Consider the following 12,195-nt stretch of genomic DNA (forward strand, 5'->3'; position numbering starts at 1 on the left):
CGAGAACTCAGCAACACCAGCAGCCTTATCCTCTGCCTACACCTTCTCTCATACACCGAGAGGATCTGGTAGGGGTGGTGGTACAGGTTTGCTCTTGACCAGGAAATAGCAATTCACTACTGTGAATGTTTCTGACCTTAACATTTCATCTTTTTAATTTCATGCTATTACTGTTACTTTTCCAATTACTCTTCATATCATTGTCATTTACAGACCACCTGGCTCATTGGGAGACTTCATAGAAGAGCTGGATGTTCTTCTGAGTTTCTTCCCTTCAGATGGAACTCCTCTGACTCTTCTTGATGACTTTAATCTCCCTACACTTCAGTCCTCCTGTCTTCTTCCTCTTCTTTCATCTTTTGACCTCCTCTTTAACCACAGCCCTCCGACACACAAAGGAGGCAATCTTCTGGATCTGGTCTTCAGCCGTCCAGCTTCTGTTCTGGACCTCACTGTCACCCCACTTCACCTCTCTGACCATCACTTTGTGTCCTTCTCTCTCTATCTCCCAACTCTTCCTACCTCCAACCACACTTTCACCCTTACGACACGCCCCAATCTTCACTCTTTATCTTCCTCCCTGCTGATCTCCAACATCCTAACTTCACTACCTAACCCTGACATGCTTGCTACCCTTCCACTCAACTCTGCAACTAATACTCTTTCAACATCCCTCGATCAGCTCTGTCCTCTTACCCTCAAACGAGGAAAACCTTCTCACCCTGCTCCTTGGCTTTCAGATGCATTGCGCAGCAACAGAAGAGAATTAAGGGCAGCTGAGAGAAAGTGGAGGAAATCTAAGCTCAGTGTGGATCTCCACTCCTACCACGATCTGCTGTCCAGGTTCTCATCCGACGTGACTGCTGCAAAAACATCTTTTTACAAAGCCAAGCTTGAACAATCTGCTGCTGACCCACGTAAGCTTCATGCTATCTTTTCCTCTCTTCTGAACCCTCCTCCTCCTCCCCCATCTGCCTCTCTCACTGCTACTGACTTTGCAACATTCTTTCAGGACAGGATTGACAAAATCAATCAATCCTTTTCTCCGACTGACCCACTTTCAGCTGACCCTCAACCCACCAACACACTCACCAGCTTCACCCCACTCACCATGGATGAGGTTACACAGCTCCTCTCATCCAGCAATCCCACTACATGCACACTCCCCTATACCATCCACCATCCTCAAAGACCTCTCGCAGGACCTAATCCCCTTCATCACACCCATCATCAACAACTCCCTGACATCAGGTGTTGTCCCTACTGCTTTTAAGAAGGCTCAGGTCATTCCCCTTCTTAAGAAACCTACACTAGACACTACAGACATTAACAACTACAGACCTGTCTCACTCCTCTCTTTTCTATCCAAAATTCTTGAACGTGCTGTCTATAACCAACTATCTGCCTTTCTCACTCAGAATGACCTCCACGATTCGTACCAGTCTGGCTTCAAGGCAGCACATTCTACGGAAACAGCACTTGTAGCTGTTACTGAGAAGCTTCATGCAGCCAAAGCAGCCAAACTGTCATCTGTCCTTATTCTTCTTGACCTCTCTGCAGCCTTCGACACCGTGAATCACAGCATTCTCTTGTCCACACTCTCAAACCTTGGTGTAACAGGTTCAGCATGGCAATGGATGGCCTCCTACCTCGAAGGGCGCTCCTACCAAGTGTCATGGAGGGGATCCATATCTCCCCCATGCACTCTCTCAACCGGTGTTCCTCAGGGCTCTGTACTTGGCCCACTTCTTTTCTCTATCTACACCCACTTTCTGGGTAAGGTCATAGCCTCCTATGGCTTCTCCTACCACTCCTATGCAGAAGACACTCAGCTCATTCTGTCATTTCCTCCTTCAGACACACAAGTCTCAGCTCGCATCTCAGCATGTCTGCGAGATATCTCACAATGGATGTCAGCTCATCATCTAAAACTTAATCCCAGCAAGACAGAGATGTTGCTTATTCCTGGAGATCAGTCTCCAACCCAGGACCTAGTAATTTCTCTGGATGACTCCCAGATCAGACCATCTGATAAGGTAAGAAGTCTTGGTGCTGTCCTGGATAACCAGCTGACCTTCTCTCCTTATATAGCCAACATGACAAGATCGTGCCGGTTCCTCCTGTACAACATCAGGAAGATTCGGCCATTTCTCTCCAGGGAAGCTACCCAGATTCTGGTGCAATCACTTGTAATCTCACGGTTGGACTACTGCAATTCCCTTCTGGCAGGAGCGCCCATGTCCACTATTAAACCCTTGCAGCTCATTCAAAATGCAGCTGCTCGCCTGGTTTTTAACCAGCCCAAACACTGCCACATCACCCCACTGCTGCGTTCTCTTCACTGGCTTCCTGTAGCTGCACGTATTCAGTTTAAAACACTGACACTCGCCTTCAAAGCCAAAAATGGACCAGCCCCAAGCTACCTTCGTGGTCTAATCAAACCCCGCTCTGTACCACGCAACCTCCGAGCCACCAGTCTCGCTCGACTTGAGCCTCCATCCAGGACTAAAGGAGGACAAGCATCAAGGCTCTTCTCTGTTCTAGCGCCCAAGTGGTGGAATGAACTTCCTCTGTCTGTCCGAACATCTGAGTCTCTTGCTGTCTTTAAAAAATGATTAAAAACCCACCTTTTAATGAAGCACTTGTACACAAGCTGACTTGTACTTATTTACTAACATCTTGTTCCATCCTTTTCCATTTCCAAAAAAAAACAAAAAACACTTTGGTTCTAACAGGTTTTAGCAGATTTGTGTTCTTCGACTGTTGTTTACCTAAACTTGAGAAATGAAATGTTAACTTGGAAGCACTTCTGTAAGTCGCTCTGGATAAGAGCGTCTGCTAAATGCTGAAAATGTAAATGTAAATCCAGGTCCTGCAGAAGCAAAGCAGTCCCAGACCATCACACTACCATGTTTGTATGATGTTGGAATGACATTCTTATGGAATGCATGGTTATTGTTAAGCCTGATGTCACAAGACTCACATCTTCCAAAAAGTTCCACCTTTGACTCAAAAGCTGCATTTTGGGCTTACTTGGATCTGTATCTGTATCCCTTACAATTACAAGGGATCTTCAAAAAGTTTCCGCACTTGTATATTTTGGTTGGAAGCGGTAAGGGAGGGAGGAGTAGTAATTGATCGTGTCTGAGAGACTGAGTGAGATTTAGCACCATCTGATTTCCACCCCCAAAGAAGCTTTAAGGGGAAGAAGATTATCATGTGATGATGATGTGAAAGCAGCGGCGCATTAGTGGCTACAAGCTCAACCATAAACATGTTTTGTTGATGGCATTAAAAAGTTGGCACGGCGCTGGGAAAAATGCATCTAAAGGTGACTATATAGAAAAGTTTTGTCATTTGCTTTTGAAATTCTTAATAAATAGTTTTAAACAGTGTGGAAACTTAGTTGGAAGATCTGAAATATTTGCTGTGACAAATTAGCAAATAAAAGACTTCTTTTTACAGCAAGGTATATAAACATACAATTCTTTAAACAGCTAAAATTAAAGTTTAGTATTAAAGCTATTTGCCAGCCCTAGTATGCACAAAAAATATTACCCATAATTTTTGCAGTGAGAGCGAGTGCAGTGAAAGGCCATAGATGAAACTGAATAGCACTCTGGGATTACTGTACAATTTATGGGTCAGTCTGTCTTTTTCTTTTATTGTGCAAGAGTGTCTGCATACACACACAAACTTACACACTCTAGTGGCACAGCGGGGTACAGAGGACTGAGAGTAAGTAAAAAAAAAAGCAGCCGGCTGGTGTTGTAGCTGCAGGTTTAAAACCATAAACGGCACTGCGTTGGTACTCCTTTCTCCTGATTCTTCTGTGACGTGCGGTTGACGTGACACAACAGAGCTAATCTGAGGCCTAATGAGCGACGAAAACACTCAGCGTTGTTGAAACGCAGTACTGCTTTAATGATAGTGTTGCATCTAGACAAGCAGTCAGCACATCTACAAAGATCACAATCCATAAAAATCACTGATAAATGAAAGCAAGAAGAGAATCAGAACGGTCGTCAGGCTAACGGAAAAAGATGGATGTGATCAGTAGGAAGTCTCGACCAGATGCTCTGTACTCTCAGACTCTCACAATATCATCCTGGGTGCATGATCACAGCACACTGCAATATCTGATCCACAGGCTCTTAACACAAATAAACAAAAAGATTGTATTGAATATTGACAGAATGTGTTGATATTGTAGTATAGAGTGAATTCAGTTGATTGGGCCACATTGTGCCATCAAAGGGAATCACAAACAAACCTGAATTAAAATAAAATACAAATCTGTCTATTCTGCTGCTAACCACAGGATTCCACACTTACACATGCACACAACAACAGTAACACATAATTATATGTCATCAATTATAGGGACGTTTATCATATTGGAAACACACAGATGAAACATGGACCCCCCATGTATTTTAAATACAGGAGCCAATAAAAACATTTTTTCTCTCTCCAACACACACACACACACACACACAACACAACACACACACACAACACACACACCACACACACAAACACAAAGTGGCTACAAAGTGGACGTCCATCATCAACAAGTTGCACTGTGGGTTTGCATCATCATAACATGAAATAAGCTGAAGTGGTTAATAAATATCCCTCCTGAGGCTGAAGTCTCTATGATGGCTATATTCAACTTTAATGACATTATGAAATGTGAAAGTACCTCTTCTAAATAAAAGAGAATACACACAATATTCTCTCTAATTCCCATTTCAAAGGTTCTGTTGCTTAAAGAAGAATTGCAACAGCTCAAGGCGGAGAGTGGGAGGAGCGCAAGATCTTTAAAAAGAGAATAATTAAGCAAATGAAAGAGTAAGAAAAGCAGCAAATATTGTACGGAAAGTTAGAGGACAAAAAGAGAACAGGACAGAACAGATGAGAAAAGGGTTTTGGAGAAAAGTAGAGAGAGGAAAGAGCAATGGAGAACAGGAGAGCATAAGGGTAAGGGAGGAAAGGAAGATTTAAGGAGAGGAGAGTAGATGGTGAGGAAAGCCTGTAGAGAAAGGAGTGGGTAAGAGAAAAAAGGAGGATGTGAGGAGAAGGTGTGGAGAAAGGAGGGTAGGAGGAAAGAAGTATGTGGGGAGAGGACGGTATATGGTGAGTAGAGGGTGCTAAAAGCTTGTAGCAAAAGGGAAGTGGGTAAGAGAGAAAAGGAGGATGGGAGGAAAAGTTGTGGAAAAAGGAGGGTATATAGTGAGAAGAGGGTGTGGGAAGACTAGAAAAGGAGGAGTGGGTAAAGGAGAAAAGGAGGATGTGAGGAGAGGGAGAGAGCGTGGGCAGACTGGAGAAAAAGGAGCAGGTAGGGGACGAAAGAAGGCTGTGAGGAGAGGAAAGGGAGAGGGTGTGGGAAGAATGTAAAAGAGAAGAGGCTAAGGGAGGAAGGATAGCATGAGGAGAGGGTAAGGATTGGGGTGTAGGACTAAAGTAGAGAGGAAGGCGAGGGTAAGGGAGAAAAGCAGGTTAGGAGAGAAGAGGGAAAGCATGTGGGAAGACTGTAGAGAAGGAGGAGCAGGTAAGGGAGAAAAGGAGGATGCGAAGAGAGGAAGAGGGTGTGGGTGTGAGAGCACTGTAGAGAAAGAGGAGCAGGTAAGGGAGAAAAGGAGGATATGAGGAGAGTGTGCGGGAAGAATGTAGAAGAGGAGAGGCTAAGGAAGGAAGGATAGCGTGAGGAGAGAGTGAGGAGGAAACTAGAGAGGGAGGAGAGGCTAAGCGAGGCTAAGGAGAGAAGGATAGTGTGAGGAGGAAAGTAGAAAAGGAGGTAAGGGTAAGGGAGGAATGATAGCATAAGGAGAAGGTGAAGGTGTGGGAAGAATGTAGAAGAGAAGAGTCTAAAGGAAATAGGATACTTTGAGGAGATGTAAGGAGGAAACTACAGAGGGAGGAGAGGGTAAGGGAGAAAAGATAGCATGAGGAGAGAGTGAGGAGGAAACTAGAGAGGGAGGAGAGAGTAAGGGAGAAAGGATAATGTGAGGAGATGTGAGGAGGTAAGTGGAGAGGGAGGAGAGGGTAAGGGCGAAAAGGAGGATGTGAAGAAAGGGTGTGGGAAGAATGTAGAAGAGGAGAGGCTAAGGAAGGAAAGATAGCATGAGGAGATGTGAGGAGGAAGCTACAAAGGAAAGAGAAGCTAAGGGAGGAAGAATAGCGTGAAGAGATTTGAGGAGAAAACTACAGAGGGAGGAGAAGCCAAAAGAGGAAGGATAATGTGAAAAGATGTAAGGAGGAAAGTAGAGAGGGAGAAGAGGCTAAAGAAGAAAGGATAAAGTGAGGAAATAGTGAGGAGGAAAGTATAGAGGAAGGAGAGGGTGTAAAAGCAAAGGAGGATGTGAGGAGAGGATGTGGGGAAAAATGTAGAAGAGGAGAGGCTAAGGGAGGAAGGATAGTGTAAAGAGATGGTGAGAAGAGGGTGTGGGATAGCGTGAGGAGACGTGAGGAGGTAAGTAGAGAGGGAGGAAAGGGTAAGGGAAGAAGGATAGCATGAGGACATGTGAGGAGGAAACTAGAGGGAGGAGAAGCTAAGGAAAGAAGGATAGCATGAGGAGATGTGAGGAGGAAACTAGAGAGGGAGGAGAAGCTAAGGGAAGAAGGATAGCATGAGGAGATGTGAGGAGGAAATTAGAGAGGGAGGAGAGCTAATAAAGAAAGAATAGTGTGAGGAGATGTAAGGAGGAAAGTAGAGAGGGAGGAGAGAGGGAGGAGAGGGTGTAAGACGAAAGGAGAATGTGAGGAGAAGATGTGGGGAAAATGTAGAAGAGGAGAGGCTAAGGAAGATAGAATAGCATGAGGAGATGTGAGGAGGAAACTAGAGAGGGAGGAGAGGGTAAGGGAGAAAGGATAGCGTGAGGAGAGAGTGAGGAGGAAACTAGAGAGGGAGGAGAAGCCAAAAGAGGAAGGATAATGTGAGGAGAAAACTACAGAGGGAGGAGAGGCTGAGGGAGGAATGATAGCGTGAGGAGAGAGTGAGGAGGAAACTAGAAAGGGAAGAGAGGGTAAGGGAGGAAGGATAGTGTGAGGAGATGTGAGGAGGAAAGTAGAGAGGGAGGAGAGGCTGAGGGAGGAAGGATAATGTGAGGAAATAGTAAGGAGGAAAGTATAGAGGAAGGAAAGGTAAGGAAGGAAGGATAACTTAAGGAGATGTGAGGAGAAAAGTAGAGAGGGAGCAGAAGCTAAGGGAGAAAAGGAGGCTGTGAGGAGAGGATGTGAGGAAAATGTAGAAGAGGAAGGACTAAGGGAGGAAGGATAGTGTAAAGAGATGGTGAGAAGAGGGTGTGGGTTTGGGAGTAAAGTAACAAATGAGAAGAGGAGAGGCTGAGAGAGGAGAAGAAGGAGCTGGGAGAAGGGAGGAGGAGAAAGGAACAGAAGCTATGGATATAAGAGAGAGAAAAAAGAGAAGGTGTGAGGAGTAAAACAGATGCAGCAGATGCTCCCGCCAGCCTGCCAAGATATAACGAGAGCCAGCTAATGTATAAATAATAGAAGAGGGGATATAAACAAATCATTAGCCTCTTAAAAGTCCCTTAATGCAGTTTCTTAATGAACATAATGGTCAGAATAATGAAAGAAAATAAAAACATCTAAACGAGCTTCAGCCCGTCATCAGCGCTCAATTATTTCCTTGTCAAGTTGTTATGATTTAATGAGCCCCAGTGGGACTGACGGCTGTCAGTCAGCCCTGACTTTTTGACACCATTACAACTTCAAATAGAGCCGCAGCCACGCTGCCTTCCACCAGCCACTCACTACTGAGAGGATCTGACAGCCCGAGAGAGAGAAAGAGAGAGAGAGAGAGAGAGAGAGAGAGAACACAAAGACACAGTCAGCAAAACGTGCACACACACACACACACAGCCAGCGACACAAATCAACAGCAGAATATATTCACGACACGCTCAGACCGAACGCACGCTGGTACCTGCGTAGAAAAATGAGAGTAGTTCTGAAGGAGGACGCAGAGGACGAACAGAACGGAGACAACCGGAGCCGTCCGCGCAAAACCCGCCATCGCTAAGGTCATTATCTGACGAGGTTTGTCAAACCGGCGGGATCCTGCCCCTCCTCGGCCTTCGTCTTCCTCCGTTCTCTTTTCTCTTCATTTATTTCTTAACTTAATGATAACTCTCGACGGGTCGGCCCCACGTGGGACGGACAGAGACGCGCTATTTTGTCGGCCATTAATTTGCCGCTTTGAAGCCGAAGCTGTGAAGCGGAGGCAGAGAGAGCCCCCCCACCACGCTGCTTCCAAAATAAGACAATCCAGCGGCCTGAAACAGAATAACAAATGCCCTCTGCCTGTCTTGTCTGTCGGTCAGGCCTCAGACGGGCATGTTCGTGTATATGGGTGTGTGTCGTCTGCAGGCGGAATTATACATACAGTGTGAAATAAATAGTGTGTGTACAGCATACGTGAACATATACTACTGCATAAAATATCTGGCCACCATGTAAAACACACACAATCAAACACAATATAATTCAGCGGTCAGATCAGTGATTGACGACACTGTCATTTCCTCAGATTCCTCAAGTCTTTCACAATTAAATACAGTAGTACCTTGTAACTCAATGTCCCCTAAACTCAAAATCTTTAAAACTCAACGCCCTTCGTGGAGAAATCTGTACCCTTAAACTCAACGTGTTCAGTTTGTTTTTTAAAAATGTATTAATTTAATTTCAAATTAACAATAAACAGTCGTTTTGTTCAGCACTCGGCTTGATCGGTGCAGTAAAACGTCATCAAAGTGTGCATATGAGTCGAATCTGCATTTGTGTGGAATAACAGTCAAATCCACTCTGAAAGCTCCACATGTATCTGTGTTTATCTGATTTTTTTCTTCTGTTTCACTTTTAAACTTGTGTTACAGGGTTCTGAGAGATTGTAAGAATCAGCTTTATTTTGACAGAGTCTAAAACGCTTATTGTAAAAAAAGCTTAATGTTAGTTAATGTATTAAAAGAACGACACAGGAACACTAAACCTCTATTAATTATTACTGCTCATACACTGATCAGCCATAACATTAAAACCGCCTCCTTTTTTCTACACTCACTGTCCATTTTATCAGCTCCACTTACCATATAGAAGCACTCTGTAGTTCTACAATTACTGATTGTAGTCCATCCACACCCAAATAATACCTACTCTGTAGTGGTCCTGTGGGGGTCCTGACCATTGACGAACATCATGAAAGGGGGCTAACAAAGCATGCAGAGAAATAGATGGACTACAGTCAGTAATTGTAGACTAAACTACTGTACAAAGTGCTTCTATATGGTAAGTGGAGCTGATAAAATGGACAGTGAGTGTAGAAACAAAAAGGTGGTTTTAATGTTATGGCTGATCGATGTATGTTCTCTCCACTAATGAAATTCCTCGCTCATTTTTCAATTGTTTTCAATTGTATTTCAGTGTTTTTAAATTATATTTGTGTTATTTTACATATATATATTTTACATTTGCCTAAAATATATGCAGTTCCACAGGACCATGGAACACATTAACAGGCCTCCCATACATCCTTATGGAAAAAAAACTTGAAACTCAACGCCTTTTAAACTCAACACCACTCCCAGAACCAATTGACCACTATATTCAAGAGTTGGTCCTAAGAAGAAAACAGGAAGAGAAGAAATTTTTTTTTGTGTTACACAGAAATAGGTCTTTATGTAATGATCAATAAAATCAGATGCACATTTACAGCAAGACAAAAATACAATAATCCAATAATTAATAGGGAAATACACCAAAAAAAGTGTCAAAAAAGAACCTCTGTATCTGTGCCTCAGGAAAATGTTGATCAATTTTCTAAATTCTTTTGTATGAATATTGTAACATGATGCTGAATTTGGTCATAAATTGACATTGTATTGTTTGCAGTTAAAGTTGTAAGGTATTATTAATATAAAAAAAAAAAACATTTTTAGATATTTTTAAATTTTACAAGGTGTTCCTCACCATAGATTAAGCGTGAGCAACATTTTGTATAAAAATCACTTTGTTGCAAGAATACTGGAGATTTGGTCAGCATTTACTGTAGTGAAAATATAAGCACAGGTACAGAGGTCCCTTCTTTTTTGACTCACAAAGACAAACACCACATGCACACAGTTAGTCTTGTACATTTATCTTGCTTACACCATGGTGACTTATCAGTGTTTGAATTTAGATTATTTCTATAAAATAAATGAATAAATTAGTTTGTAAAGCTATGACTATGCTAACAAACATGACACTGTGAAGCACGACCCTGCTGTACAAACCAAATAAAAAAGGACAGTAAAATGGACCTCTGATATAAACGTGTCAACAATTAAAAAGTGTGTTTTCATGCTTGCTGCTAAAACAATCTATGCCGCTTTATTAAACTGCTCTGCCACAGACATTTTTGAGGGGCAGCATGGTGGCTCGGTGGGTAGCACTGTCACTTCATAGCAAATTTGTTTGTTTGTTTGTTTATTAGGATTTTAACGTCATGTTTTACACTTTGGTTACATTAATGACAGGAACGGTAGTTACTCATTACACAAGGCTCATCAGTTCACAAGGCCACATCGAACACAGTCATGGACAACCCAGTGTCCCCAATTCACCTTACCTGCATGTCTTTGGACTGTGGGAGGAAACCAGAGCGCCCGGAGTAAACCCACGCAGGCACGGGGAGAACATGCAAACTCCACACAGAAAGGACAAGGACCGCCCCACCTGGGGATCGAACCCAGAACATTCTTGCTGTGAGGCGACAGCGCTACCCACTTAGCCACCGTGCCGCCCCTTCATAGCAAAAATGTCCTGAGTTCGATTCCCAGGTGGAGCAGTCCAGGACCTTTCCGTGTGGATGTTCTTCCTGTGTTTGTGTGGGTTTTCTTCCGGGTGCTCCTGTTTCCTCCCACAGTACAAAGACATGCAGTCAGGTGGAGATACAAAATTGTCCATGACTGTGTTTGATATTAAACTTGTGTAATCTGTAACTACCTGTCCTGTCATGAATGTAACCAAGGTGTGGAAAATGATGCTAAAATCCTAATAAATACATAAAATAAACATTGCTTGCACAATGCTTAAACTGAGCAACTAAATTCTGACACATCTGGGAATTCAGCGATACTTATCTGATCTGGTTTAGCTAAAAGCATTGGTGGCATTTGCTGAGTATGGTACCAGCCTTAACTAGGCCTAGGTGTGAGTGTGTGTGTCCATTAGTGCGAGTGTGAGTGTAAATTAGTACTGTGTGCATGTTTCAACAAATGTTTATGCCATACATTATGAGCAAAGCTGGAAGGGGATACAGGTTTCAAGCTGGTTTGCCTAAACACACCAGGCCTTTACTGGCCTTAGAAGAACAGCGTGAGAAGCTACTAATCCTGGATGAAGCGCGACTGGATGAGGCGTATATTTCAGGCACTGACCTTTGGACTGGGTGTTCTGTGTGATTCTACGCTGTGTGCTGCACCCACTGTTGTCAAAGCCTTTCTGCACCCGTTACACACACAGAACAGATCAGGAACCGTGCTGAGACTGTGCATGCATGTAAATACACACCGGTGAACACTAAAAAGTACAAATAATCAAACCATTTTCTTGAAAATAAAACCATTCCATTACTGAAACCCTTTTAACTACTGGTACTTGGTGTTATTCCTCCATATGGATGGTCCGTTGGAAATCAGTCAGACGAAGATCCCATAAATAAGTGGCGAAGAATAAAGTCCTAACAGTAAAAGTGTAATGGGGTATAGGGTGGACCCGGGCCGGCTCCGCTCGCAAGAAGAGATCACCTGTCACTGCCCCAGGAATGATTCATGTGAACAATTTGTCCTAATTACTCTGGACCGCTTTTGTTGCTATTAATCACACATGCACACACACACATACACAGGACCCGTCAGCAGAGATCAGTGGCCCCGCAGATTGAAATAGATGGCCAGGACGATGGTGAGGAGGATGATGGCGCCCAGGATGAAGATCAGGATGCGATTCTGAATGACCCTGCACACACAGAGACAGAGAGAAAACGGTAATGAAAAGCCACCTAGTCTTGATACATGTTCAGTAAAGGAGACACAATGGGACATGGCTAATGACTGTGTGTATATATTTTGCATATAGTGTGTTTGTACCTATTTATCTCAACGAAGCAGGAACTGCTCTAGACAAGCACCT

At 43.5% G+C, this 12,195-nt stretch overlaps 1 protein-coding gene across 3 annotated transcripts in view; it reads right to left on the bottom strand.

Annotated features, from left to right (window-relative positions):
* Nucleotides 1-9,667: 9,667 nt before the first annotated feature.
* Nucleotides 9,668-12,195, bottom strand: part of vti1a (vesicle transport through interaction with t-SNAREs 1A) — a 197,047-nt gene continuing 194,519 nt past the window's right edge. For 2 of the 3 annotated variants that reach the window (XM_063003028.1, XM_063003027.1), the window contains one exon: nt 9,668-12,021. In XM_063003028.1, the coding sequence (XP_062859098.1) occupies nt 11,928-12,021 (94 nt within the window). In that variant the 3' untranslated portion in view covers nt 9,668-11,927. The remainder of the gene's footprint in view (nt 12,022-12,195) is intronic. The other variant, XM_063003030.1, reaches the window with a different exon arrangement.

The sequence above is a fragment of the Trichomycterus rosablanca genome, chromosome 10 (genome assembly GCF_030014385.1).
Source record: "Trichomycterus rosablanca isolate fTriRos1 chromosome 10, fTriRos1.hap1, whole genome shotgun sequence".
Taxonomy (NCBI): Eukaryota; Metazoa; Chordata; class Actinopteri; order Siluriformes; family Trichomycteridae; genus Trichomycterus; species Trichomycterus rosablanca.